General features: G+C 46.0%; 1 protein-coding gene across 4 annotated transcripts in view; it reads right to left on the minus strand.

Moving 5' to 3' along the window:
* The window catches only part of hipk3a (homeodomain interacting protein kinase 3a), a 268,064-nt gene extending 241,932 nt beyond the window's left edge, over nucleotides 1–26,132 (minus strand). Inside the window, exons 1-2 of one of the 4 annotated variants that reach the window (XM_072592556.1) lie at nucleotides 25,751–26,132; nucleotides 5,343–5,438 (exon numbers count right to left, since the gene is read on the minus strand). In XM_072592556.1, coding sequence (XP_072448657.1) covers nucleotides 5,343–5,367 — 25 coding nt within the window. In that variant the 5' untranslated portion in view covers nucleotides 5,368–5,438; nucleotides 25,751–26,132. Of the gene's footprint in view, nucleotides 1–5,219; nucleotides 5,439–25,750 lie in introns of those variants that run through there. The other 3 variants (XM_072592553.1, XM_072592555.1, XM_072592554.1) reach the window with 3 other exon arrangements.
* Between the last annotated feature and the right edge of the window lie 784 nt (nucleotides 26,133–26,916).

The raw sequence follows: 26,916 nt of genomic DNA on the forward strand, positions 1-26,916 counted from the left end.
CCTTCTTGTATACATCCAAACCTTTCTGAAAGGCATTACTGGATCTCCCAACACTATTTTCAGCAAGATTCCAGGTTGTAACCACTCACTTTTAAAAAAAAGGTTTTTCCTCATGCTTTCCTTTAACTATCCTGTCCAGACCCTTCATGGTTCTAAACACCTCTAAACCTCCAATCTATTCACCTAGCAAAGTGCCACTTTTAGAACTATACACCTTAGCTTATATTACCTGTTCCTACCAAAACATATCACTTCACATGTGGCCTCTATTCCTGATGAAGGGCTTTTGCCTGAAACGTCGATGGACTCTATTCCTGATGAAGGGCTTTTGCCCAAAACGTCGATTTTCCTGCTACTCGGATACTGCCTGACCTGCTGTGCTTTTCCAGCACCACTCTAATCTAGACTCTGGTTTCCAGCATCTGCAGTCCTTGTTTTTACCTTATATCACTTCACATGTCCTGGCAGTAAATTGCATCTGCCCATTCTACCAGAATGCATCTGCCCAGTAAATTGCATCTGCCGTTCCTCACAGTTTTCTACACTTCAGTTTTTTAAAATTATCTATACATTTTGAAATTTGCCCTTTACACCCATGTGTAAATCAATAATATAAATCAGTAAAAGCAGTGGTCTGAATACTGACAAAAGTCCTTCATTAGAGAATGGTGAATTTTGGAATTCTCAACCCCAGAGGCCTGTGCAAGTTCAATATGAGCAGGTTCATAACAGAAATCAATTGTTTTATGGAACCTAGAAGTGTAAAACAAAGGGTAATGATAGTAGGGGATTTCAATTTCCCAAATGTTAACTGCAGTAGTCATAGCATGTAAGTTTAGAGAAAGTGGAATTTTTTAAATACTTCCAGGATAGCTTTTTAAGCCAATGTGCAGAAGGCCCTACGAGAGAGGGCATGGTCCTGGACTTAATTTAGATAGTGAAGCACTGCAAAGTGGAAATATCAATGGGGGAGTATTTTGCAGTCAGCAATCATAACTCCGTGAGATTCAAGATTATTATGAGGAAGGATAAGGATGGACCTGAAATCTAAATTCTAAACTGGGGAAGGCCAATTTTAGTAAGACCAGTTATAGTATAGCTAGCGAGGACTGGGAGCACATACTTTTCATTAAATCTATATCAGAGCAGTGAGACGCATTCAAGAAAGAAATAGGAAGAGTACAGGGCGAACACATCCCAAAAAAGATAAAGGCTGGGACCAACAAATCCTATAAATCTGCTTACCAATGAATATACAAGACTGAATGAGGAACTCTTATGATGGGTACTAAGGGGTCATTCTTCTAACTTGACTGAATTTTTTGAAGAGGTAATCAGGTATGTAGATGACAGAAACATATTCAGCACAGTCTACTTGGACTTCAGCAAGACTTTTTAATAAGGTGCCACATAGGAGACTGATAGCGAGGGTAAGAGCCTTGGGATCCAAGGAAATTTGGCAAATTGTATCCAGAACTGGTCGAATGGCAGGAAGCAGAGGTTGATGGTCGAGGGATGATTTGTGACTGGAAGTCTATGTCCAGTGGGGTTTCGCTGAGAACAGCGTTGGAACCCTTGTTGTTTCTGGTATATATAAACAATTCAGATTTGAATGTAGGAGGGTTGATCAGGAAGTTTGTGGATGAAACAGAAATTAGTATGATGGTAATTAGTGAGGAGAAATAGCTTTAGATTACAGGAGGTTATAGAGGGGCTTGTCAGATGGGCTGATCGGAAAATGGAGTTCAATCCGGATAAGTGTGAGCTGATGTACTTGGCCAAGACAAACAAGGCAAAGGAATATATAGACCATAAGATATAGGAGCAGAATTCAGCCATTCATCCCATCGAATCTGCTCGCCATTCAATCATGGCTGATATGTTTCTCAACCCCATCCTCCTGCCTTCTCCGCGTAACACTTGATCCCCTTACTAATCAAGAACTTATTTAATTCTGTCTTAAAGACAAGCAATGACTTGGCCTCCACAGCTATCTGTGGCAATGTGTTACCCAGATTTACCATCCTCTGGCTGATGAAATTCCTTCTTATCTCACCGTTAATGGATCATCTCTTCATTCTGAGGCTGTGCCCCCCCCGGTCCTAGTCTCTACTAGGACTTCTTCTCAATGTCCACTCTGCCCAAGCTCCTCAGTATTCTGTAAGTTTCAATCAGATTTACCCCTCATCCTTCTAAACTCCATCGAGTACAGAACCAGAGTCCTCAACCACTTCTCATATGACAAGCCTTTCATCCCCTGATCATTTTTGTGAACCCCCTACAATGCCAACACCTCCTTCCTTAGATACAGGGCCCAAAACTGCTCAGAATACACCAAATGCGTCTGACAAGAACCTTATATAGCCTCAGCAGTTCATCTCTGCTCTTGTACTCTATCCCTTTTGAAAAGAATGCGAACATTGCATTTGCTTCTTGCCAACTTTTCTGCATGTTAACCATAAGAAAATCCTGAACTAGGACTCATAAGTTTCTTTGCACTTCAGGTTTCTGAAATTTTCCCCATTTAGAAAATAGTCTATGCCTTTATTCTTCCTATCAAAGTGCATAGCCTCACACTTTCCCACATTGTATTCTATCTAACACTACTTTGTCCACTCATCTAGCATTTCCAAGTTCTTGTGCAGCCTGCCCGCTTCCTCAATAATATCTGTCCCTCCATTTATCTTTGTGTCATCTGTAAACTTAGCAACAATGCTCTTAGTTCCTTTGGTCCGGATCATTAATGTATAAGGTGAATAGCTGAAATCCCAACATTGACCCCTGTGGAACTTCACTAGTCAACATGATGAATGGTAGGATCCTGGGAACTGGGATCATCGGAATCTGGGTGTGCCTATCCACCAATCCTTAAGGTAACAAGAAATACAGTTAAAGCAGTTAAGAAGGCATATGGGATTTATTAGACAAGGCACAGAGTTTAAGAACAGGGAGACTATATTCATTAGGCCACAGTTTGAGTATTGTGTATCATTCGAGAATTCACATTATAGAAGGAATATGATTGCACTTGAGAGGCTGTAGAGTTTTACCAAATGTGTGGGCTGGAGAGTTTTAGTTATGAGAGAGATTTGATAGCCTGGTGTTGTCTTCCTTGAAGCAGAGGAGATTGAGGAAAGAAATGATTAAGATGTTTAAAATTGAGGGGCATAGACAGGGGCAGACAGGAAGAAACCTTTCTCCAGAGGGGAAGAATCAATGACCAAAGAGGCAGAGATTTCAGGTTAGGGGCAAGAGGTTTTGAGTGGATATGAAGTCTTTCACCCAGGTGGTAGAAATTTGGACATCACTGCCTGGAAGGGAGATAGAGGCAGAAACCCTTATAACGTTTATAAAGTATCTAGATGTATATTTGTTATGCCAAGGCAAGCAGGCTATGGGCCAAGTGGGGGAAAATGCAAATAGAATAATAAGTTCTTGTTTTGGACTGCCGCTGGTTGGCTGAAGGGCCTTTATTAGATTGCAGATTTTCTTTGACTCTATGACTCTAGACTATGGTGTACAAAGTTAAAAATCACACAACACCAGGTTATGGTCCAAAACATTTATTTGGAAGTACTAGCTTTCAGAGCACTGCTCCTTCATCAGGTGGTGAAGCAGCAGTCCGAAAGCTAGTGCTTCCAAAAAAACCTGTTGGACCATACCTGGTGTTGTGTGATTTCTAATTTTATGTTTGTGGAGTTTGCACATTCTCCCTATGTCTGCGTGGGTTTCCTCCCACAGTCCAAAGATGTTCATATTAAGTGGATTGGCCATGTTAAATTGCCCATTGTGTCCAGGAATGTGCTGGCTTGGCGGATTAGCCAGGGGAAATGCAGGGATAAGGTAGGGGTGGGATGCTCTTTGGAGGGATGGTGTGGACTCGATGGGCCAAATGGCCCGTTTCCACACTGTAGGGATTCTATTCTATTCCATTCACCAGTACTCTGATTCTTGTCAGTCAACTAACATCACATCCATGCTGCCATTGCCCCTGCATGTTGCAGCTAAGTCTATTCTATGGCATTTTATCAAACCCCAATTCACCTCACTCTTCAAAGTATCTTCTGCTGAAAGCAGACCCATCACAGTCCTCAAATTTATGGCATCATCTATGAACACACATTTAGTATTAGTTGGCAAGTGAAGAAGCGTTTCAAATGAAAAATATAAAACACTGGAAATACAGATCAGGTCAATCTGCACCTGTAAAAGGAAAAGACAAGTTAAAATTTCAAACATGTGCACCTAAACATTGACCCAAAATCTTATTAAGTCTTCCCTCTTCACAGCTGATGTGTATTTCCAGCAGTGTCTGCTTCCATTGCAGGCTGGTGACATATAGTTTGTTCCCAAGGAAATAATTGTACAGATCAATGCTGCTATTCCAAATTAGTAGCCATTGAAAAAGTTCAGATATTGGTTCATGGTAAATAAACTTACTCTAAATTACAAACTTATCAGGCTGATGGTTTGTTTTTCTAGCAAGGCAATTTTTTTTCAACTGTCCTACATATTTCAATGGTCTTTCAATCAGGCACCAGTCAAAAACCTTTTCAGTAAGTACTTCCACATATCACCTCATGACATCACTCAGGTCACTTAAAAGTAATATGTGATCACTGTTAAATTGGTAAACCTGCCAGCCAGCTTTGCATATGACAATTACATGCAACCAGCAACAAGCTGAACTCCAGGTAATCTATTTCCGGTGGGATCAGTTGAGAGAGGAATGTTGAATTTGTGCATGTTATGGCTTTCCGGAAGTCTTGTTCAGCAAGACTGCCAAGAAAAAGCGATTTGTGACATCATCTGGTCAACATCCTGTACCCAACAAAAAATTAAATGTCAAAAGCTTATGCCAGTAAGCAGAAATCTGGTGACGTCAGCAAGAAAAAGACTGAAAACAGCAAATGAGAAATAGAAGGGAACTGTTCTGAGGTAACTATACTTTCGAGTTTTCAAAATCTGAACTGCTCTCATGCCACTTGTCAAGCTCTTTGTCTTCTAACACTATGTCACTACAAACTACCCATCATTCTGCAGATAACAGGAACAAAGCAGAGGGTATAGCCTGAAGATAAATGAACTTCTTGGACAATACACCACAAAACTGCAGTGCACCCATAGGATTTACACACCACAAAACATTGTAAGAAAAGCATAATCAGAAAAAGAAGAAGAACACAGCTGAAAGCATCTCAGCACTAGACAAAACATACCACACAAAACTGGTCAGTCAAACTTCATCCGACGTGAGAACAAAAGGCTTTCATGCTCAGAACACAATCGCTTTCACTCTTGACACTCAACGATGCTCATTCACAATTTGCAGTTTCCCCTACCAAAGTGGTCCATTCGGATAAACATGGTTTATCTAGCGCTCCCAGTGTCTCACTAGAAGTCTTTTGGCTACGATTAACAAGTGGTTCCTCAGAGCTCTGAAGAGAAAAAAAATATTGAAAAGATTATTTAAATTGGCCTCAGAATATCTGGAATTGTCTGTCATGCATTGCTGAATTGGAACAGCAAGTGTCCATGTTCTTACTATAGTTTCAAAGTGCAACATAGTGTTAACTTGTGCCAAATGCTTACATCAGTAATCAAATACAGCATTATCCACACACAGAAATTACAGGGTAGCAGTGGGGTTTTTTTCAGCTCATATTAGTTTGTTCACTTAACAGAAAAGTTCTTTCTTAGCAATACTCATTTTTTTAAAAATCTAACTTTAGGAGCTGAGGTGCAATTTGAATTGATTGTGTAACTAAATTAGCTTTCTCCAGCATTCTGTGAATACATCGGCTGGCTTGACAGCATACAAACAGCAGGAAATACATAAACAGAAGCTGTTCTTAAAAGATGGTAGCATTTAGCCAAAACATGACAGAGTTACAACAGATTACAAAGAACAAGAGAATGTGGTTGATTTAAGTTATTTGGTTAATGTTTCTTAAAGTAGGTCCACAAACAAATAAATGCAGCATTTGTTAGATTTCCATACACCTTCACCTATTTTGCTGTAATTGCTGACTTACTACCAAACTACGTCTCCTGCTGTCTCTACTAATAAAAATGTTTTCCACAAATATAGTATTGTTTCAATGTAGTTGACATTTACACTGTCTACCAAAGTAAGGAAAGGACTGTTCACGAGAAGTCACAGTTAGAGAGAAAACTGAAAGCAGTTACAGTACTTAGATCAATTGGAGCAGATTCTATCACAGCTTCAGAGCTTTACTGTGCACTTTTTGGCTATCTAGCGACATGTCTGAAATTTCTCCCCAAATCTCTTCTCTCTACCTCATTTTACTCCTTCAATTCCGAAAGCACTTAATAACCTTTAGTCCTCCTACTCTCCTCACATGGCTCAGTGTCAAATTTTGTGAAGTACTTTTGCATGTTTTACTACATTAAACGTGATTTTAAATATTTATGATAAATATAATTTGTCTTTGCTGATAGAAATTTAGCATGGAAACTTGAATGAGACTCCCAACTTGCATAACAGCTAAGACTCTTGATCAAGAATTCAACATGAGGAGTGGGAGAAGAAAGCCTCTTCCCACACAAATTCGGGAAATATTTGAAGGCAGACGAGCTCAGAAGTCCCCTTCTTACAATATCCAAACAAGTTTCCTGCAGTATGAATTTGCAAGACCATAACTAAAAACATAAAAAAAGCTGGGCCCATTTCAACACTTCGTCAATATATTTAATATATTTCTCAGTATATCCAAGTGCACTTGGTCACATACACAAATTTACAGATACAACATGGAAGAACCACCATATTAGCAGTAATTATCAATTATAGCTAATTGCTTAGTGAATACAATAATTAATGAACAATACACGCCTTTATAAAAAGAAGATTTTGCAGTTTCACTCTAACAGGACATTTGTTGAGAAGTCACAAGTGATTCCTGAATTTTTCACCATATGATTCTATTCCTATCTGCAAAATAGGTATTAGGTAGATGTTTTGATGCCTGTATAATTTTATGGGCTACCCATTTAGAGGCAGATTTTATCTTAAAGGAGCCTGAAATATACATCAAAACACTGCACAATTTGTTTGCAAACATTCAGAATATTCTCCTTACCTGGGCAGAGATTATGTTATCATTACCCCACAAGACTACCACAAAGAGCACAACAAACCACCTGCCACTAACACACTGTCTATGGACCACACTTTTCCTTTCCAAGGTAGACATCAGCCAAGCTATCTTCCTGCTTAACTTACCACCCAAGAACCACTTTTCCCATTCTCCCCAAATCTACCATCCGGGAACAATGTGAAAAGCTGTGCCAGCATTGACTTGTTGGCAGCATCCTTCCCTCAGCATCAGACATCCATGTATTCAAGCTCCACACTGACAGTACATCGATGTACTGAAAGAGCGTTGCAATGCTGGAGGAGCTATCTTTCAAAGCAGCTGTTAGAAACAGAATTTACCATTCCTCAGATTAATGTGAAAGATTCCATGGTGCTGTGAAAGAAGAGCTGATTCGGGCTCTCAAGATGTCCTGGTCAACTTTTGCCTCTCAACCAGCATCATCTATTAATTGGTCAAGACCTTACTACTGATCATGGGAGTTTGCTGTGTACAATTGAGCCTTTGTGTGTTTTCCCACAACTCCAGCAAAGATTATTGTTCACGAATTTTCATTGACTATAAAGCAATTCAGGATGTTGCAAGGTTGTGAAAGGTGCTGATCAATCCATGCCTTTATTTCTCTTTTCTCCTTTATCCTTCTACTCACTCTGCTACAAATCTCACTGTTCTGTCTTGCTGTTAATTAAATCACAGAACTGTAGAAACAACATGATTCACCAAATGAACACGAAGAACACTTTCTGTAACTCATCTGATTGCCATTCAGCAACCAGTTCATTCCAGGTTCACCTGCAGAGAGAAGTGGCGAAATCTGCACTGCACAAACCAGGAAAAGTCCAAATGAGAAACAACAGCGACAAACCTGAACTCTGGCTGATTAATCCGATATTCTCACAACATCCTCCACAACTCACAAGCAGCCTTTCTACATGCTACCTGCTCCTCTTTAAGGCCAACACTGTTCATTCAGGCCTGGCTTAGCTACAGCAATGCAATAATCAATAGTCTGCTCGAGCATTCCACATGCATCCTCCTTGTGCAATATAAACAGAAGGCGAAAGTGAGGACTGCAGATTAGAGTCAAGAGCATGGTGCTGGAAAAGGAAGGGCTGATGAAGGGCTTTTGTCCGAAACGTCGACTCTCCTGCTCCACGGATGCTGCCTGACTGCTGTGTTTTTCCAGCACCAATATAAATATAAATCAAGCTTCCCGCTCGTCCATAGCCTGACTCACTCACAATGCCTTGTCTCACCACTATGATTATAGTCTTTGCTGAATTCATCTGTACTGACACAGCAGAACTTTCAAAACTACATAGATAACCCAATGCATTCACTTTTGTCATCTCCATGTGCTTGATTTGTTTCACAGAGATTGCTATTCCTCAGATGTGGAAACGCTGCATGCCTGAACCAGCACATAAATCAAAAATAAAATCCAAACTGTGATAATCTTAATTCAAACAAGATCAGATTACGCTGTTATCTGCTCTAGTTTCTAACAGCACAATCAGACCAAAAACAATGAGAAACAACTCAGTCAAGAAAATCTTCAGTATAATAAAAGGATTCTTACTCCCAGTAAATGCAAGAATTCAAATGTTCAAAGTCCATTAAATAACAAACAACAAGATTATCAAAGGTAGAAAAGTACGTGCTGGGCTACACATCACCACCAGCTGTCTTTCTCACACACACACACACACACACACACACACACACACACACACACACACACACACACACACACACACACACACACACACACACACACACACACACCAGGTTAACTCTCCCTTTCAATCAGATTCAGCAGAGTTGTTTGTTGATGACGGCAGGGAGAGACAACATTAAATGCTAATGATCCAACTTCACCACAGAAATGCCAATAAGGTGGGTCAAGGGAAACCTGATGAGAAGGTTCATCTTAAGCATTAAGCAGTCTAATTGGAAACATGTACAATATGAAACCTTTCCCCATTTCGATAATGTATCGAAACAATATAAATATAACTTCTTGTCTTGTTCGCATGATAATATAGTTTAATAACTTGAAGGTTCTTCCCCCCCTTAAAAGTATCTATTAACCAATCTCCTCCACCTTGATGACTGAACAAACTACTCTCTGTCATCATATCACAGAGTTCAGCACAAACTGGCCAACAAACAACTCAACAGCAAAAACTGTTGCCATGCAACTACTCTGGATAAACAAGGTCATTGATCACAACTACTGTGCTCAGAACTGATAACAAAGGCAAGCAAGCAATCGGATTATCTTTGTACTAGCACACAATGTGCAACACTAAATGTTAGTCAATTACAGGTCACATAGGAAAACTGGCAGCTTGTGCAAAAACAACTCAATAATCAAACACAGTCGAACAGATACATGCATGCACAGACATTGAATTGTACACAAACAAACTCTATCACACAGACACAAATGCAGCAACATGCAGACACACAGAGGCACGTACAGAAACACCCATTCCCACACAGTCAGGTCATTTTGTCCAACTAAACTTTAAATGATCTATAAATAGAAAAATACAAAAGTTACACCAGCCCTTCTGGTCCAACGATTCCATGTCAACAGTCATTTTCCATCACTTACCTACCTTGCAAAGTCATTCTGTACCCTTTCCTTCATTCACCTCTCTCATCTAAGATTGAATATTGCCATAGTTTCAGCTTAAACAACTAATATTGCCTCGCAACTCTGTGTGAGCAAGTTTACAACTTCTTGTGTTTAATCTTGTATTCACTTATTAGATTGGCAATGATCACCATAACTCATTCAGAAATTATACGTTTGTTAAACCAAACACTAGGTAGTAAAAGTAATGTGTGTCTTCTTCTACTCCCACCATCAGATACTCCTCCAGCAAAGGTATGTTTGACTCAAGTGCATCATGTACGCATGCACATGCTCCAGTTATTTGCCTGTTAGTCATTATGTAATCATTCACGCTGTGAAGACTGAGGATTCTGGGTTAGCTACTGTTGAAAGACACAGATGGATAAAACTTGTCGCCATCAAACTAGTTCTAAAACTGCTAATACTGAGATAAGAATGTGGATCTGAGGTAAAGAAGTTTTTAAAAAACATTCTTCCCACCATTAGTCACTAGATTATTAAAGCTTTTGGACCCAAGTTCGTACACTGATCTCACGGACTAGTCCCTTTGCTTCCCTCCATTACATGACAACTGATCAAAGAATGGTTCAATGGGTAGAGAGGAGGAAGTCAACATCTTGCCCTTAAAGTAGCTCACCTGCAAAAACATCAACATCTTCAGGATAAACAAGGATTTAGAGATTGTCTTCATATATGGTGGATAAGGAAAAGTTTCAGGTTACTCTGACACACTCTGACATACTCTCTGAAACAGAGAGAGACAAAGTACTTGTTTTGTTGCTTCTGATGTACTGATGTGCAGGACAAATCTGACCTGCTCTATGTCTCATCATGGAAAGATTGAAAGAGGCTTTCTTGGACCATTAAAGACTGACAAAAATAAAACCACCAAACCATCATCCATGTAATACAAAACTTAAAAAGTGATGCTACTGATTCCAATTAGATAGTCACTCAGAATGAGAACAGCTCATGAGTGATTTTGTGAGTTATGATATCTGACTGGTAATCTAGGGCCCTGAATCGGTTAGCCACTGAATCTGAGTTCAAATCACATTATCGCAATTTGGCAACTAAAATTTTAAAAATATGGAAATTAAAAATTATGTCCATAAAGCTGTCGGATTGTAATAAAACCCCATATAGTTCACTAATGTTTTGTAATGCAGAAATTCTGCTGTCTTAACCCTATCAGGACATTTATGCATCTCTAGTACTGCACAAACATTGTCGGTACTTAGCTGTAGACTGTTGTGGTCTATGAAGTAATTCAGTTGTCAGAGCAACTAGGGACAAGCAAAACAGGCTGCCCTTGCAAGCAACACCCACATTTTACAAATAACGGTGTAGGCAAGGTTTATACTTCTCTGCTGAAGAAAAGACCCAAATCCACAATAATTTCCCTTCCCCTGTGCACATGAAGGTAATATGATGTAAAACTATCCGTTTTGAATTAACTAGTGCGATTTTCTTTCTCATGGAAGAAATGTGGGGACTGGGCAAGAAAGTGGAGCTGAAGTCAAAGATCAGCCGTAATTGCAATTGAATGGTGGAGCAGGTGCAATAAGCTCTATGGTCTACTCCTATTCCGAATTAGTATGCCCTTAAGTTAGGAGAGTGCTAGCTGCAAAATTTAGATTTGACATCCATTTCCAACTGAAGAATTCCTGTAATTTAGACAAAGACTACCTCGTTCTGAATCTTATCTGAACCAGTGGAACAGATGCACACAATGACTGCAGCCCACAACGCTGAACCCTCTGAGTCCCAAAGAGGCTACGGCATCAAAACAAAAGAAAGTCATCAAAGACTGTGACTGTTTCAGTTTGTAGGAAAAATATTCAGTTCATGCATGCAGCACTTTGACTTAAACATACTAACATCAAAAACTGACATCACACTTCTTATGCACAGGTTATGTGACAGAAGATCAGCTGTGTCGGACACATACCCAAGAGATTATCTTTCCCCGCATGAGAAGCAGTTTACACCTGCTTATATCAACACCACCATGCCGCCTTTTGTTCAAGCCTAGCAGTTCCCTGAAGTTGCGAAAGCTCTGATAATGTCTCTCCACTCCTAGAACTCCCTCCTCAACAAGAAATTGTGATCTACACTAACACCAACCGTCATATAATTTCAAAGCATGGAAACTGGCTATTCAGCCCAAACAGCTGTATGGTGATTATGTCCATGGACCTCCGAGCCCCTTACTTCACCATATGCTCTCAACATATCCTTCTATTCCATTCCCCCTCTTGCCCTTATCTAGCTTCCCAGGGCAAAATAAGATCACATTGCTACATGGGCCCTGAAAAGTTAAGGTTTAAGAGTGTAGTCTGATGAAACATATGAAATGATTTACAGCTGCAAAACTACACAACTAGTAAACTGAAATACTGTAATAGGGTAGACATTCGGCCAGAGGTTTGCTTGTCACTTGCTATCCTAGGGTTAAAGCTCCAATTCCACTGACTGAAAGTTGCTCCTTTGTACTCACATTTTCACTGGATAGTTTTTTGAGCCATGACTGTGACACAGCAGATTCAGCACAACTCAAGCGGATCAATGAAACAGTTCCCCTCCATAACCCGAACTGTATTCATTTCCAATCCCTCTGCATTGAGAAGAAATTCGTGATTTGGCTACCTTGGGCTAAATCAAGTTTCCAGTTCTCCCACAAAGCACATTGCCTGCTTTCACCTAATGTTATAGATGACATCAGCAATATGCCACGTGCAAACACCAAAGGCAGCTGTCCCTCTAAAGCTGTTAGACAGAACTACTTTACAACACTATCTGCATATGCATGTAGTATGACAGACGGTGCAGACTGCCAGTTCCTGCCATTAATGTTTAGTCTTTTAGTTTCACATAAGCCTCCCAAAATATAACACAGCTTGCAGCTCATCACCAAAAGTTCTTATAACATTCATATTGTAAAGATTACTTAAAAAGAACCACAAGCAAGCTTCACCAACTTACAATTTGATATTCTGCTCCCATCACAGCTGCAGACTAGGAAAGGGGGAGTTGTGTCCTGTAAGACTCCCTAGTCCCCTAATGCTGCACGCCAATAATGCAGAGCCTCATTCACAGAAGCCTCCTTGGAAACTGTCATCTAGATATGATTGAGAGAATGATAGCCTTCAGCTAGCACAGCTGTCAGGTCAGTGCTCAGAGAGGCTAACCACTCCCCACCCACAATAACCAACACCCTCCCAACCCAAATTTGCACACCCCCAACAAGCAACCAGCTCAGAACTCACAGAAATAATACGTGGACTTCCTCTCTCTTGCGACCTGAATTTGTTGCCATAGCAAAGTGCAGTCAGCTGGTGGTGGTGGTGGTGGTGGGGGGTGGTAGGGAATGAACTGTCAGAGCTCGAATAAAGTCAGCCCATAAGAGCTCTGATCATCACAGCTTGTGTTTCCAAGTCGCCCTCTGTTCCTGCTTGTTCCCGGTCTTTAAAGACTGTTTCCTGGAATTAGTCCCTGCACTGGAGTCACAATTCTGTTCCTTTTGATGACACCCAGAGGCAAAGAAAACACGGAAGCTAGCGCAGTCAAATGTAGAAATTTAGCCTATCAAAAGTTTGGAAAAATACTCGTCTCTGTCCCATACAACATGGGACACTTTCTCCACCTGTTTACTGATATCGAAGCTTTGGTAAGATCCAAGGACGTGGTCACTAGTGAACTGGCACAACACCAGTTTGTAAACCTACCTGCCAGCTGATCTAACTTTAGATTTTGTGTTTCTTTCTGGAATGCTCCTACATGGGTAAAAATGAGAGGCTTGTTTACACTCAAGAAGCTGTTTTTGGAATACAGAGGCACGAACAAAAGTAAATGAAAAGTTCTCCACGATACAACCACCTTCCCTCCCTGCCATTGAAAAGTTTGTTCAATCAGCTTCACAATGTGATTGGAAACCGCATCTAAAAGACTGGAGTTAGCAGAAACCACACAGTGCCGTGGCCCAATACGGAATCATTTTTAAAGCCAGCGGGCATCACATTTAACATTCATCAGGTTTGGACTCTGATCCCAATCTCTTTTGGGAATTACAAGCTTCCAGTAAAGAGGGCAGGAGGAATCACATTGGCCGGATAAAGAGACTGCTTATGGTTTGGCACAGAGACTCCCGGCACTATTTAAAACTGAGATATTTTTAGATCTTAAAACTTTCTGTACTGAATATGTTTAAAACTGTGCTTCCAAGCCCAGACAGAATACTAAGTAGCAAAGTAATTAGCACAGCTTAACAAAGAGGGTCTCTTCGGCACGAGATGCTCAGTAAGGTTATGGCATTTCTATAAGTCTGTCTCTTGTCCATTGTTCCACAAGCAATGTCATTTCTGTTGTACATTCTTACTGATGTTTTCTGTAATTACAGCACTGTGTCCCATTAGGAAGTTAAACTTATGTGGTTGGTGTTTGGGACAGGAGGTAGGGATCTCTGCGAGGTAAGTAAGATTTAACCAAGTCTTGCACAGGGCCTTTTGAAGAGGACTAATGTTAAATTTTACAGGGGCCTGTAAAATTATAGCTAGTCTTGAAAAATATGTTAGTCTCGACTAAGCAGAGAGAGTTGACAGAGGGGTTCTATGGTAAAGTTTACTGGCATCCCAAAGAGTGTAATATTCATCATGGGTACAAGGTAGAAGTCTCAAAGATAGTGTTGTTTACTGTGGGAATGTGAAAAATATACTGTGAACAGAGGACTTGAGAAGATAATATTTATTAGGGACACAAGGTTCAGGGTGGTTATCATTCACAATTGTGGATAGGAAGAGGAAATGTTTATGCAGGACTCAGTGTGGAAAGTATTGATGGAAGGGGCAGCTGAAGGTCAACATTTCAAGCAGGTTCGGGAACAACTGCACTTAAAGCAAGGGACAGGGAGGGTTTAAGGATGGTTGGGAGGAGGTACAGTTTAAGCAATGGCCAGGGTGTAAGGGCAGCTACAGTTTAAGGACAATCAGAGGTAAATATAGTTTATCCAGTAATCTGAGTGCAGGCACAATTTAAGGGCAGTTGAGGTACATCAAGTTTAAGCAGGGGTCATATAACAGGTACAGTTTAAGTGCAGATGAAGGACTCGTGTAGTTGAAGCTGGCTTCAGGAGCAGATACAGTTTAAGGGCAGTAGGAACAGATATAGTTTATCAGAGGTTAGGGAGCAAGTACAGTTTAAACAGGAAACACAGGTATAAATTAAGCAGGGGCAGCTTCAATTTAAGTAGGGGTCAGTTTGGGTGCAATTTAAGTGCAATTAGAGAGAATGGGTACAATATAAATGGGTGTCAGAGGCTGGGTACAGTTTAAGGAAGGTCAGGGGATTAGTGCTGTTTAGTAGGAGTGGGGAAGACAAACATTTTAGTGAGGATCAGGGACAGGTACATTGTAGCCAGACAGCAGGGACCACTTCCAATTCAAGGGGGAGTTAATTTTAGCTTAGTAGATATCAGGGCAGGTACAGTTTAGCAAGAATTAGTGGAAGATAAGATTGAAAAAGAGATCGGATACTATTTGGCTGGATATTGGAGTAAAGGTACAGTATAATGGGGACTGGAGGGCAGATATCATTTAGTGGGGATCAGATACAGTTTAGCTGAGGAGCAGGGGGCAGATACAGTTTAGTGCGATTAGGTGGGGTCAGGTACAGTTGAGTGGGGATCAGGTGGGGCAAGATAACTTCAGGGCGGATTGAAGGGCAGATGCAGTTTAATGAGGATCAGTTGAGATTAGTCAAGGTGCAGAGGCAGATATGGTTTAGCTGGGCAACAGGGGCAGATACATTTTAACGGGGATCAGAGGGAAGTAAAGTTTAGTGGGGATCAGGGCAGGTACAGTTTCGTGGGAATCAGGTGGAGCAAGTATTTAGTGGGAATTGGAGGACAGATATGGGGTGAGAACTGTTTTGTGGGGTGAGGTACAGTGTAGTTGGCAACAAATACAATGAAGTGGGTATTAGCTACTGAGTAGTGGGCAGCAGGTTACGTTTGTTGGGCCGAAGGGCCTGTTTCCATACTGTAGGTTTGGTGCGGTCACGTACAGTTTAACTAAAAGTGGGAATCAAGTAGAGATTGGATCCAGGCCAGTACAGTTTAGTGAGGATTGAAGGACAGGTGCAGGTTATTGGGGATCAGGTAAAGTTAGCTAACAAGCAGAGGGCAGACACAGTTTAGCTGGCCAACTGGGGGCGAATACAGTTGGGGATCAGATGGTAGAAAAAAGGTGAGTGAGGATCAGGGGGCAGGTACAGTTTAGCAAAGATCAGGGGCAGTTACAGTTTAGTGAGGTTGGGGATCAGATACAATTTATTGGAGATCAAGAAGCAGGTATAGTTCAGTGTCACTTTGGGGTGAGAACTATTTTGTGGGGTCAGGTAGTGTAGCTGGCATCAGATACAATGAAGTGGGTATTAGCTACAGAGTAGTGGGCGTCAAGTTACGTTTCATAGGGATCAGAGAGACTTTCGCGGGGATGACAGATCAGACATAGTTTAGTGGGGACTGGGGGGGAAACCGGCTCAGTTTAGAGAGGTTTGAGGGGGAAATCAGGCACGGTTTAATGGCGATTTCGGGGGATCAGGTACAGTTTAGTGAGGTTTGACGGGGAATCATGCACGGTTTAGTGAGGATTGGAGGGATCAGGCACGGTTTAGTGAGGATTGGGGGGATTCAGATACAGTTTAGTGAGGATTGGGGGGGATCAGGTACACTTTAGTGAGGATTGGGGGGGATCAGGTACAGTTTAGTGAGGATTGAGGGGATCAGGTACAGTTTAATGAGAAATGGGGGGGATCAGGTACATTTAATGAGGATTGGGGGGATTCAGGTACAGTTTAGTGAGGATTGGAGGGGATCGGGTACAGTTTAATGAGGATTGGGGGGGATCAGGTACAGATTAATGAGGATTGGGGAGATTCAGGTACAGTTTAGTGAGGATTGGAGGGATCAGATATAGGTTAGTGAGGATTGCAGGTATCAGATACAGTTTAATGAGGATTGAGGGGATAAGGTACAGTTTAATGAGGATGGGGGGATCAGGTAGAATTTAATGAGATTGAGTGGATCAGATACAGTTTAGTGAGGATTGGGGGGATCAGATACAGTTTAGTGAGGATTGGGGTGATCAGGTAGTGTGTAGTGAGAATCCAGGATCCGATACAATGTACCAAGGATCAGGTGAAGTGTAATGGGGATTAGGGATCAGTTACACTGGTGCAGATCAAAGATCAGATAGAGTGTAGTAGGGCTTGAAGATCAGGTGAAGTGTAGAGGGAATAAGGGATTAGCTGCAGTGCAGTGGGGATGAGGGATCAGGTACACTGTGGTGGAGATCAGGAATCAGATACAATGTAGTGGGGATCAGGGATCAGGTGAAGTGTAGTGGGGATCGGGTATACTAGTGCAGATTGGGGATCAGATATAGTGTCATGGGGATTGAGGATCAGGTGAAGTGTAGAGGGAATAAGCGATCGGCTGCACTGTAGTGGGGATCAGGAGTTGGGCAAAGTATAGTGGGGATCAGGGATCAAGCACATTGTAATGGGGACTGGAGATTAGGTACAGTGTAGAGGTAGCCGGGGATCAGGTACAGTATAGATTAGATTAGATTCCCTACAGTGTAGAAACAGGCCCTTCAGCCCAACAAGTCCATACCGACCCTCCGAAGAGTAACCCACCCAGACCCATTTCCCTCTGACAAATGCACCTAACACTTTGGGTAATTTAGCGTGACCAATTCACCTGACCTGCACATCTTTGGACTGTGGGAGGAAACCAGAGCACCCGAGGAGAATGTGCAAACTCTACACAGACAGTCACCCGAGGATGGTATCAAACCTGGGGCCCTGGTGCTATGAGGCAGCAGTGCATAACCACTGAGCCACTGTGCTGCCCTACAAGTGGGGATCGAGGATCAGATACAGTGTACCAAGGATCGGGGACCAGGTACAGTGAAGTGGTGACTGGGGAAAAGGTACAATTAGAGAGAATCGGGAATCATGTACAGCGTAGTGGGGATTGGGTAAAATGTAGATGGATATCAGAGATCAGGTACAGTGTAGTGAGGATGGGGGATCAGGTACAGTATACTGGGAATCAGGGATCAGGAGAAGTGTAGAGGGGATCGATGTTCAGGTACACAAGTGGAGAATGGGGATCAGGTACAGTGTAGAGGGAATCGGGAATCAGGTGAAGTGTAGAGGGAATCGGGGATCAGGTACAGTGTAGTGGGAATCTCGAAACAGGTACAGTGTGTGGGGACTGGGGATCGGGTACACTGTAGTGGGGATCAGGTGAAGTGTAGAAAGAATCAGGGATCAGGTATAGTGCAGAGGGAATCAGGTACAGTGTAGTGAGAGTCCGGGATCCGATATAATGTACTAAGGATCAGGTGAAGTGTAATGGGGATTAGGGATCAGTTACACTGGTGCAGATCAGAGATCATATAGAGCGTAGTGGGGATTGAAGATCAGGTGAAGTGTAGAGGGAATAAGGGATCAGCAACAGTGCAGTGGGGATGAGGGATCAGGTACACCGTGATGGGGATCGGGAATCAGATACAATGTAGTGGGGATCAGGGATCAGGTAAAGTGTAGTGGGGATCAGGTACGCTAGTGCAGTTTGGGGATCACATATAGTGTCATGGGGATTGAGGATCAGGTGAAGTGTAGAGGGAATAAGCGATCAGCTGCACTGTAGTGGGGATCGAGAGTTGGGCGAAGTATAGGGGGGATCAGGGATCAAGCACATTGTAATGGGGACTGGAGATTAGGTACAGTGTAGAGGTAGCCGGGGATCAGGTGCAGTGCAGTGGGGATCGGTGATCAGGTACACTGTAGTGGGGATCGGGGATCAAATGCATTGTAGTGGGAATCAGGGATCAGGTGCAGTGTAGTGGGGATCGGGGATCAGGTACACTGTAGTGGGGATCGGGGATCAAACGCATTGTAGTGGGAATCAGGGATCAGGTGCAGTGTAGTGGGGATCGGGGATCAGGTACACTGTAGTGGGGATCGGGGATCAGGTACAGTATAGTGGGGATCGGGGATCAGGTACAGTTTAGTGGGGATCGGGGATCAGGTGCAGTGTAGTGGGGATCAGGGATTAGGTACACTGTAGTGGGGATGGGGATCAGGTGAAGTGTAATGCAGAATCGGGGACCAGGTACAGTACAGTGGGGATCCGGGATCAGGTACAATGTAATGGGGATCGGGGATCAGATACAGTGTAGTGGGGATCGGGGATCAGGTACAGTGTAGTGGGGATCGGGTATCAGGTACAGTGTATTGTTGGGATTGGGGATCAGGTGCAGTGCAGTGGGGATCGGTGATCAGGTACACTGTAGTGGGGATCGGGGATCAAATGCATTGTAGTGGGAATCAGGGATCAAGTGCAGTGTAGTGGGGATCGGGGATCAGGTACAGTATAGTGGGGATCCGGGATCAGGTACAATGTAATGGGGATCGGGGATCAGATACAGTGTAGTGGGAATAGGGGATCAGGTACAGTGTAGTGGGGATCGGGGATCAGGTACAGTTTAGTGGGGATCGGGGATCAGGTGCAGTGTAGTGGGGATCAGGGATCAGGTACACTGTAGTGGGGATGGGGGATCAGGTGAAGTGTAATGCAGAATCGGGGACCAGGTACAGTATAGTGGGGATCCGGGATCAGGTACAATGTAATGGGGATCGGGGATCAGGTACAGTGAATTAGTGATCGGGGATCAGGTACACTGCAGTTGGGATCGGGGATCAGGTACACTGTAGTGGGGATCGGGGATCAGGTAGAGTGTAGTGGGGATCAGGGATCAGGTAGAGTGTAGTGGGAATCGGGGATCAAGTGCAGAGTAGCGGGGATCAGGGATCAGGTACAGAGTAGTGTTGGGATCGGGGATCAGGTATAGTGTAATGGGGATCGGGGATCAGGTACAGTGTAGTGGGGATCGGGGATCAGGTACAGTGTAATAGGGATCAGGGATCAGGTAGAGTATAGTGGGAATCAGGGATCAGATTAGATTAGATTAGATTACCTACAGTGTGCAAACAGGCCCTTGGGCCCAACAAGTCCAAACCAGCCTGCCGAAGCGCACCCACCCAGACCCATTCCCCTTCATTTACCCCTGCACATAACACTATGGGCAATTTAGCGTGGCCAATTCACCTAACCTGCACATTGTTGGACTGTGGGAGGAAACCAGAGCACCCAGAAGAAACCCACGCAGCCACGGGGAGAATGTGCAAACTCCACACAGTCAGTCGCCTGAGGAGGGAATTGAACTTGGGTGTCTGGCACTGTGAGGCAGCAGTGCTAACCACTGTGCCACCGTGCCACCCACGGTGAGGTGCACAGTAGTGGTTGGGGATCAGGGATCAAGTACAGTGTAGTGGGGATCGGGGATAAGGTACAGTGTGGTGTTGGGATCGGGGATCAGGTACACTGTAATGGGGATCGGGGATCAGGTACACTGTAGTGAGGATCGTGGACCAGGTGCATTGTAGTGGGGATCGGGGATCAGGGCAAGTGTAGTGGGGATCAGGGATCAGGTACAGTGTAGTGGGGACCGTGGATCAGGTGCAGTGTAGTGTGGATCGGGGATCAGGTGCAGTGTAGTGGGGATCGGGGATCAGGTACACTGTAGTGGGGATCAGGGATCAGGTACACTGTAGTGGGGATGGGGGAGCAGGTACACTGTAGTGGGAATCGGGGATCAGGTACACTGTCGTGGGGATGGGAGATCAGTTACACTGTGGTGGGGATCGGGGATCAGGTACACTGCAGTGGGGATCAGGTACAGTGTAGTGTGGATCAGGTGCAGTGTAGTGGGGATCGGGGATCTGGTACACTGCAGTGGGGATCAGGTATCAGGTGCAGTGTAGTGGGGATCGGGGATCAAATACAGTGTAGTGGGGATCGGGGATCAGGTGCAGTGTAGTGGGGACCGGGGATCAGGTGTAGTGTAGTGGGGACCGTGGATCAGGTGCAGTGTAGTGTGGATCGGGGATCAGGTGCAGTGTAGTGGGGATCGGGGATCAGGTACACTACAGTGTTAGGATCAGGGGTCAGGTGCAGTGTAGTGGGGATCGGGGATCAAGTACAGTGTTGTGGGGATCGGGATCAAGTACAGTGTAGTGGGGATCGGGGATCAGGTGGAGTGTAGTGGGGATCAGGTACAGTGTAGTGGGGATCGGGGATCAGGTGCAGTGTAATGGGGATCGGGGATCAGGTACAGTGTAGTGTTAGGATCAGGGATCAGTGCAGTGTAGTGGGGATCGGGGATCAGGTACACTGTAATGGGAATCGGGGATCAGGTGCAGTGTAATGGGGATCGGGGATCAGGTGCAGTGTAGTTGGGATCGGGGATCAGGTACAGTGTAGTGGGGACCGGGAATCAGGTGCAGTGTAGTGGGAATCGGGGATTAGGTACAGTGTAGTGGGGATCGGGGATCAGGTGCAGTGTAATGGGAATCGGGGATCAGGTACAGTGTAGTGTTAGGATCGGGGATCAGGTGCAGTGTAATGGGAATCGGGGATCAGGTACAGTGTAGTGTTAGGATCAGGGATCAGTGCAGTGTAGTGGGGATGGGGGATCAGGTACAGTGTAGTGGGGATCGGGGATCAGGTGCAGTGTAGTGGGGATTGGGGATCAGGTACACTGGAGATTAGATTAGATTAGATTAGATTAGATTAGATTAGATTAGATTACTTACAGTGTGGAAACAGGCCCTTCGGCCCAACAAGTCCACACCTCTCCGCCGAAGCACAACCCACCCATACCCCTACATCTACCCCTTACCTAGCACTACGGGCAACTTAGCATGGCCAATTCACCTGACCTGCACATCTTTGGACTGTGAGAGGAAACCGGAGCACCCGGAGGAAACCCACGCAGACACGGGGCGAACGTGCAAACTCCACACAGTCAGTAGCCTGAGGTGGGAATTGCTAACCACTGTGCCACCGTGCCGCCCACAGTGGGGATCGGGGATCAGGTATAGTGTAGTGTTAGGATTGGGGATCAGGTGCAGTGTAGTGGGGATTGGGGATCAGGTACAGTGTAGTGGGGATTGGGGATCAGGTACAGTGTAGTGTTAGGACCGGAGTTCAGGTACAGTGCAGTGCGGATCATGGATCAGGTACAGTGTAGTGTTAGGATTGGGGATCAGGTGCAGTGTAGTGGGGATCGGGGATCAGGTACAGTATAGTGGGGATTGGGGATCAGGTGCAATGTATTGGGGATTGGGGATCAGGTGCAGTGTAGTGGGGATTGGGGATCAGGTACAGTGTAATGGGGATTGGGGATCGGGGATCAGGTACAGTGTAGTGTTAGGATCGGGGATCAGGCGCAGTGTAGTGCGGATCATGGATCAGGTACAGTGTAGTGTTAGGACCGGAGTTCAGGTACAGTGTAGTGGGGATCGGGGATCAGGTACAGTGTAATGGGGATCCGGGATCAGGTACAGTGTAGAGTTAGGATCGGGGATCAGACGCAGTGTAGTGCGGATCATGGATCAGGTACAGTGTAGTGGGGATCGGGGATCAGGTGCAGTGTAGTGGGGATCAGAGATCAGGTGCAGTGTAATGGGGATCGGGGATCAGGTATACTGCAGTGTTAGGATCGGGGGTCAGGTGCAGTGTAGTGGGGATCGGGGATCAAGTGCAGTGTTGTGTGGATCGGGATCAAGTACAGTGTAGTGGGGATCGGGGATCAGGTGCAGTGTAGTGGGGATCGGGGATCAGGTACAGTGTAATGGGGATCGGGGATCAGGTACAGTATAGTGTAGGATCGGGGATCAGGCGCAGTGTAATGGGGATCGGGGATCAGGTACAGTGTAGTGGGGATCGGGGATTAGGTATAGTGTAGTGGGGATCGGGGATCAGGTGAAGTTTAGTGGGGTTCCGGGATCAGGTGCAGTGTAATGGGAATCGGGGATCAGGCACACTGTAGTGGGGATCGGGGATCAGGTGCAGTGTAGTGGGGATCGGGGGTCAGGTACAGTGCAGTGGGGATCGGGGATCAGGTGCAGTGTAATGGGGATCGGGGATCAGGTGAAGTGTAGTGTGGATCGGGGATCAGGTGCAGTGTCGTGGGGATCGGGGATTAGGTATAGTGTAGTGGGGATCGGGGATCAGGTGAAGTTTAGTGGGGTTCCGGGATCAGGTGCAGTGTAATGGGAATCGGGGATCAGGCACACTGTAGTGGGGATCGGGGATCAGGTGCAGTGTAGTGGGGATCGGGGGTCAGGTACAGTGCAGTGGGGATCGGGGATCAGGTGCAGTGTAATGGGGATCGGGGATCAGGTGAAGTGTAGTGTGGATCGGGGATCAGGTGCAGTGTCGTGGGGATCGGGGATCAGGTGAAGTGTAGTGGGGATCGGGGATCAGATACAGTGTAGTGAGGATCGGGGATCAGGTGCAGTGTAGTGGGGATCGGTGATCAGGTACAGTGTAGTGGGGATTGGGGATCAGGTATAGTGTAGTGGGGATCAGGGATCAGGTGCAGTGTAGTGGGGTTCCGGGATCAGGTGCAGTGTAATGGGAATCGGGGATCAGGCACACTGTTTTGGGGAATCGGGGATCAGGTGAAGTGTAGTGGGGATCGGGGGTCAGGTACTGTGTAGTGGGGATCGGGGATCAGGTGAAGTGTAGTGGGGATCGGGGATCAGATACAGTGTAGTGGGGATCGGGGATCAGGTGAAGTGTAGTGGGGATCGGGGATCAGATACACTGTAGTGGGGATCGGGGATCAGGGAGCAGGTGAAGTGTAATGGCGATCGGGGATCAGGTACAGTATAGTGGGGATCGGGGATCAGGTACACTGTAGTGGGGATCGGGGATCAGGGATCAGGTGAAGTGTAGTGGGAATCGGGGATCAGGTACAGTGTGGTGGGGATCAGGTGCAGTGTAGTGGGGATCGGGGATCAGGTGAAGTGTAGTAGGGATCGGGGATCAGGTACAGTGTAGTGGGGATCAGGGATCAGGAACACTGTAGTGGGGATCGGGGATCAGGTACAGTGTAGTGGGAATCGGGGATCAGGTACACTGTAGTGGGGATCGGGGATCAGGGATCAGGTGCAGTGTAGTGGGGATCGGGGATCAGGTGAAGTGTAGTGGGAATCAGGGATCAGGTACACTGTAGTGGGGATCGGGGATCGTAGATCAGGTACAGTGTAGTGGGAATCGGGGATCAGGTACACTGTAGTGGGGACCGGGGATCAGGTGCAGTGTAGTGGGAATCGGGGATCAGGTGCAGTGTAATGGGGATCGGGGATCAGGTACAGTGTAGTGTTAGGCTCAGGGATCAGTGCAGTGTAGTGGGGATCGGGGATCAGGTACACTGTAATGGGGATCGGGGATCAGGTGCAGTGCAGTTGGGATCAGGGATCAGGTGCAGTATAGTGGGGATCAGGATCAGGTACAGTGTAGTGGGGATCGGGGATCAGGTGCAGTGTAATGGGAATCGGGGATCAGGTACAGTGTAGTGTTAGGATCGGGGATCAGGTGCAGTGTAGTGTAGATTGGGGATCAGGTACACTGTAGATTAGATTAGATTAGATTACTTACAGTGTGGAAACAGGCCCTTCGGCCCAACAAGTCCACACCTCTCCGCCGAAGCGCAACCCACCCATACCCCTACATCTACCCCTTACCTAGCACTACGGGCAATTTAGCATGGCCAATTCACCTGACCTGCACATCTTTGGACTGTGAGAGGAAACCGGAGCACCCGGAGGAAACCCACGCAGACACGGGGAGAATGTGCAAACTCCACACAGTCAGTCGCCTGAGGCGGGAATTGCTAACCACTGTGCCACCGTGCCGCCCACAGTGGGGATCGGGGATCAGGTATAGTGTAGTGTTAGGATTGGGGATCAGGTGCAGTGTAGTGGGGATTGGGGATCAGGTACAGTGTAGTGGGGATTGGGGATCAGGTACAGTGTAGTGGGGATCGGGGATCAGGTGCAGTGTAGTGGGGATCGGGGATCAGGTACAGTGTAATGGGGATCAGGGATCAGGTACAGTGTAGTAGGGATCGGGGATCAGGTACAGTGTAGTGTTAGGATCGGGGATCAATGTGGATCGGGGATCAGGTGCAGTGTAGTGGGGATCGGGGATCAGGTACAGTGTAGTGGGGATTGGGGATCAGGTATAGTGTAGTGGGGATCAGGGATCAGGTACAGTGTAGTGGGGATCGGGGATCAGGTATAGTGTAGTGGGTATCGGGGATCAGGTATAGTGTCGTGTTAGGATTGGGGATCAGGTGCAGTGTAGTGGGGATCGGGGATCAGGTATAGTGTAGTGGGTATCGGGGATCAGGTATAGTGTAGTGTTAGGATTGGGGATCAGGTGCAGTGTAGTGGGGATCGGGGATCAGGCGCGGTGTAATGGGGATCGGGGATCAGGTACAGTGTAGTGTTAGGATCGGGGATCAGGCACAGTGTAATGGGGATTGAGGATCAGGTACAGTGTAGTGGGGATCGGGGATCAGTGTGGATCGGGGATCAGGTACAGTGTAGTGGGAATCGGGGATCAGGTACAGTGTAGTGGGGATCGGGGATCAGGTGCAGTGTAGCGGGGATCGAGGATCAGATGAAGTGCAGTACGGATCGGGGATCAGGTGAAGTGTAGTGGGGATCGGGGATCAGGTACAGTGTAGTGGGGATCGGGGATCAGGTACAGTGTAGTGGGGATCGGGGATCAGGTGAAGTGCAGTGGGGATCGGGGATCAGGTACAGTGTAATGGGGATCGGGGATCAGGTACAGTGTAGTGTTAGGATCGGGGATCAATGTGGATCGGGGATCAGGTACACTGTAGTGGGAATCAGGTGAAGTGTCCTGGGGACTATATCCTGAGAAATGTGAAGCCTCACGTAGCCAATGAGCCTGAGCTAAAGTTTTGAAGTGAAGAGCTCGGGGGTTTTTGAGGACAGCCCGCAGCACAGGTGCCCCCAGTCCTCCGGGAGCGGCTCTTACCTTGACGGGGAGGAAGCAGGGGGTAGCGGTGCGGCGGTGCCGGAGCCGATCCGGATCCCGATTCCGATGCAGTGGCCGCGCGGTGGAGCCGGAGCTGAGCCGTGTCCGCTGCATACTCGGCTCAGGCCGCTGCTGCCATCCTGTCCGCCTCGGCCGGTGTTGTGGAGGGGGGGGGGGGGGGGTGGCGGCCGGTGGTTGGGGCGTCCGGCTTCTCCCCTAACCCTGCCTCAGCCGCACCACCGGCTCCATGGACACATGGCCGACCGTCGGGGACAGAGAGACTCAAAGGATCGCGGTGCCTGTCGGCCGCCGCTGGCGATCGCAGCCCGAACCCAACATCAACAACAACATGTCCGGGCGCAGCTCAATCTGTCTGAGCGAGAAACACTGCGCCTGCGCGCAATCACCGGGGTAGGCGGGGTCAGGTGGGGGCGGGGAAAGGTGGCAGGGCGGGGACAGGCTGTTGGGGGCGTGTTCATGTGAAGGGGGCGGGGTCAGATTGAGGAGGCGTGTCTGGGTACCGCGTGCGGGTCAGGTGGAGGGAAGCAGGGTCAGGGGGCGGGGCTACCGGTGAAACATCTTCCGTCGGAGGGGGCGGGATCAGTGTGAGGGGGTGGGGTCAACAGGAAGGGCGGGGCCAAGGTGACGGTTTTCTGCGCGAATAGACGGGACTAGAGTGACAGGCTTGGTCAGAGATAGGGGCGGGGTTGTACTGAAGCGCGGCGTCAGAATGAGGGGGCGGAGTCAGACTGTGGGGTCGGAAACGACAGAAGAGGCGGGGCCATGCCGTATGGTGGGCGGGTCAGACAAAAGGGGCGTGGTTCTCCACTTTAAAGCACTCGGACTCAATATTGAATTCCATAGCTTCAGAGTGTGACCTCTGTATTACATTATTTTTAGATTCTCATCCTTCTCTGGCCGTGTTTTGTGTATGCTTTGTTAATTTTGATCTCAGCAGAACAGAAAACCATTTTTACAGCTCACATTAACATCTATTTTACTTATCCATCTCTCCTTTGCAATTATCACTGCCTCAGTCTTTTGCTCTGGGCACCTTCCCAATCTGTTCTCCTCACTCTTTCTCTTCACTCTCCACAGCATGAAAACACATTTTTCAACTCGTCGAAAGAAAACTGGATTCTGGTTGCTCTGGCTGAATAGCAAGT

The sequence above is a fragment of the Chiloscyllium punctatum genome, chromosome 22 (assembly GCF_047496795.1).
Source record: "Chiloscyllium punctatum isolate Juve2018m chromosome 22, sChiPun1.3, whole genome shotgun sequence".
Lineage (NCBI taxonomy): Eukaryota > Metazoa > Chordata > Chondrichthyes > Orectolobiformes > Hemiscylliidae > Chiloscyllium > Chiloscyllium punctatum.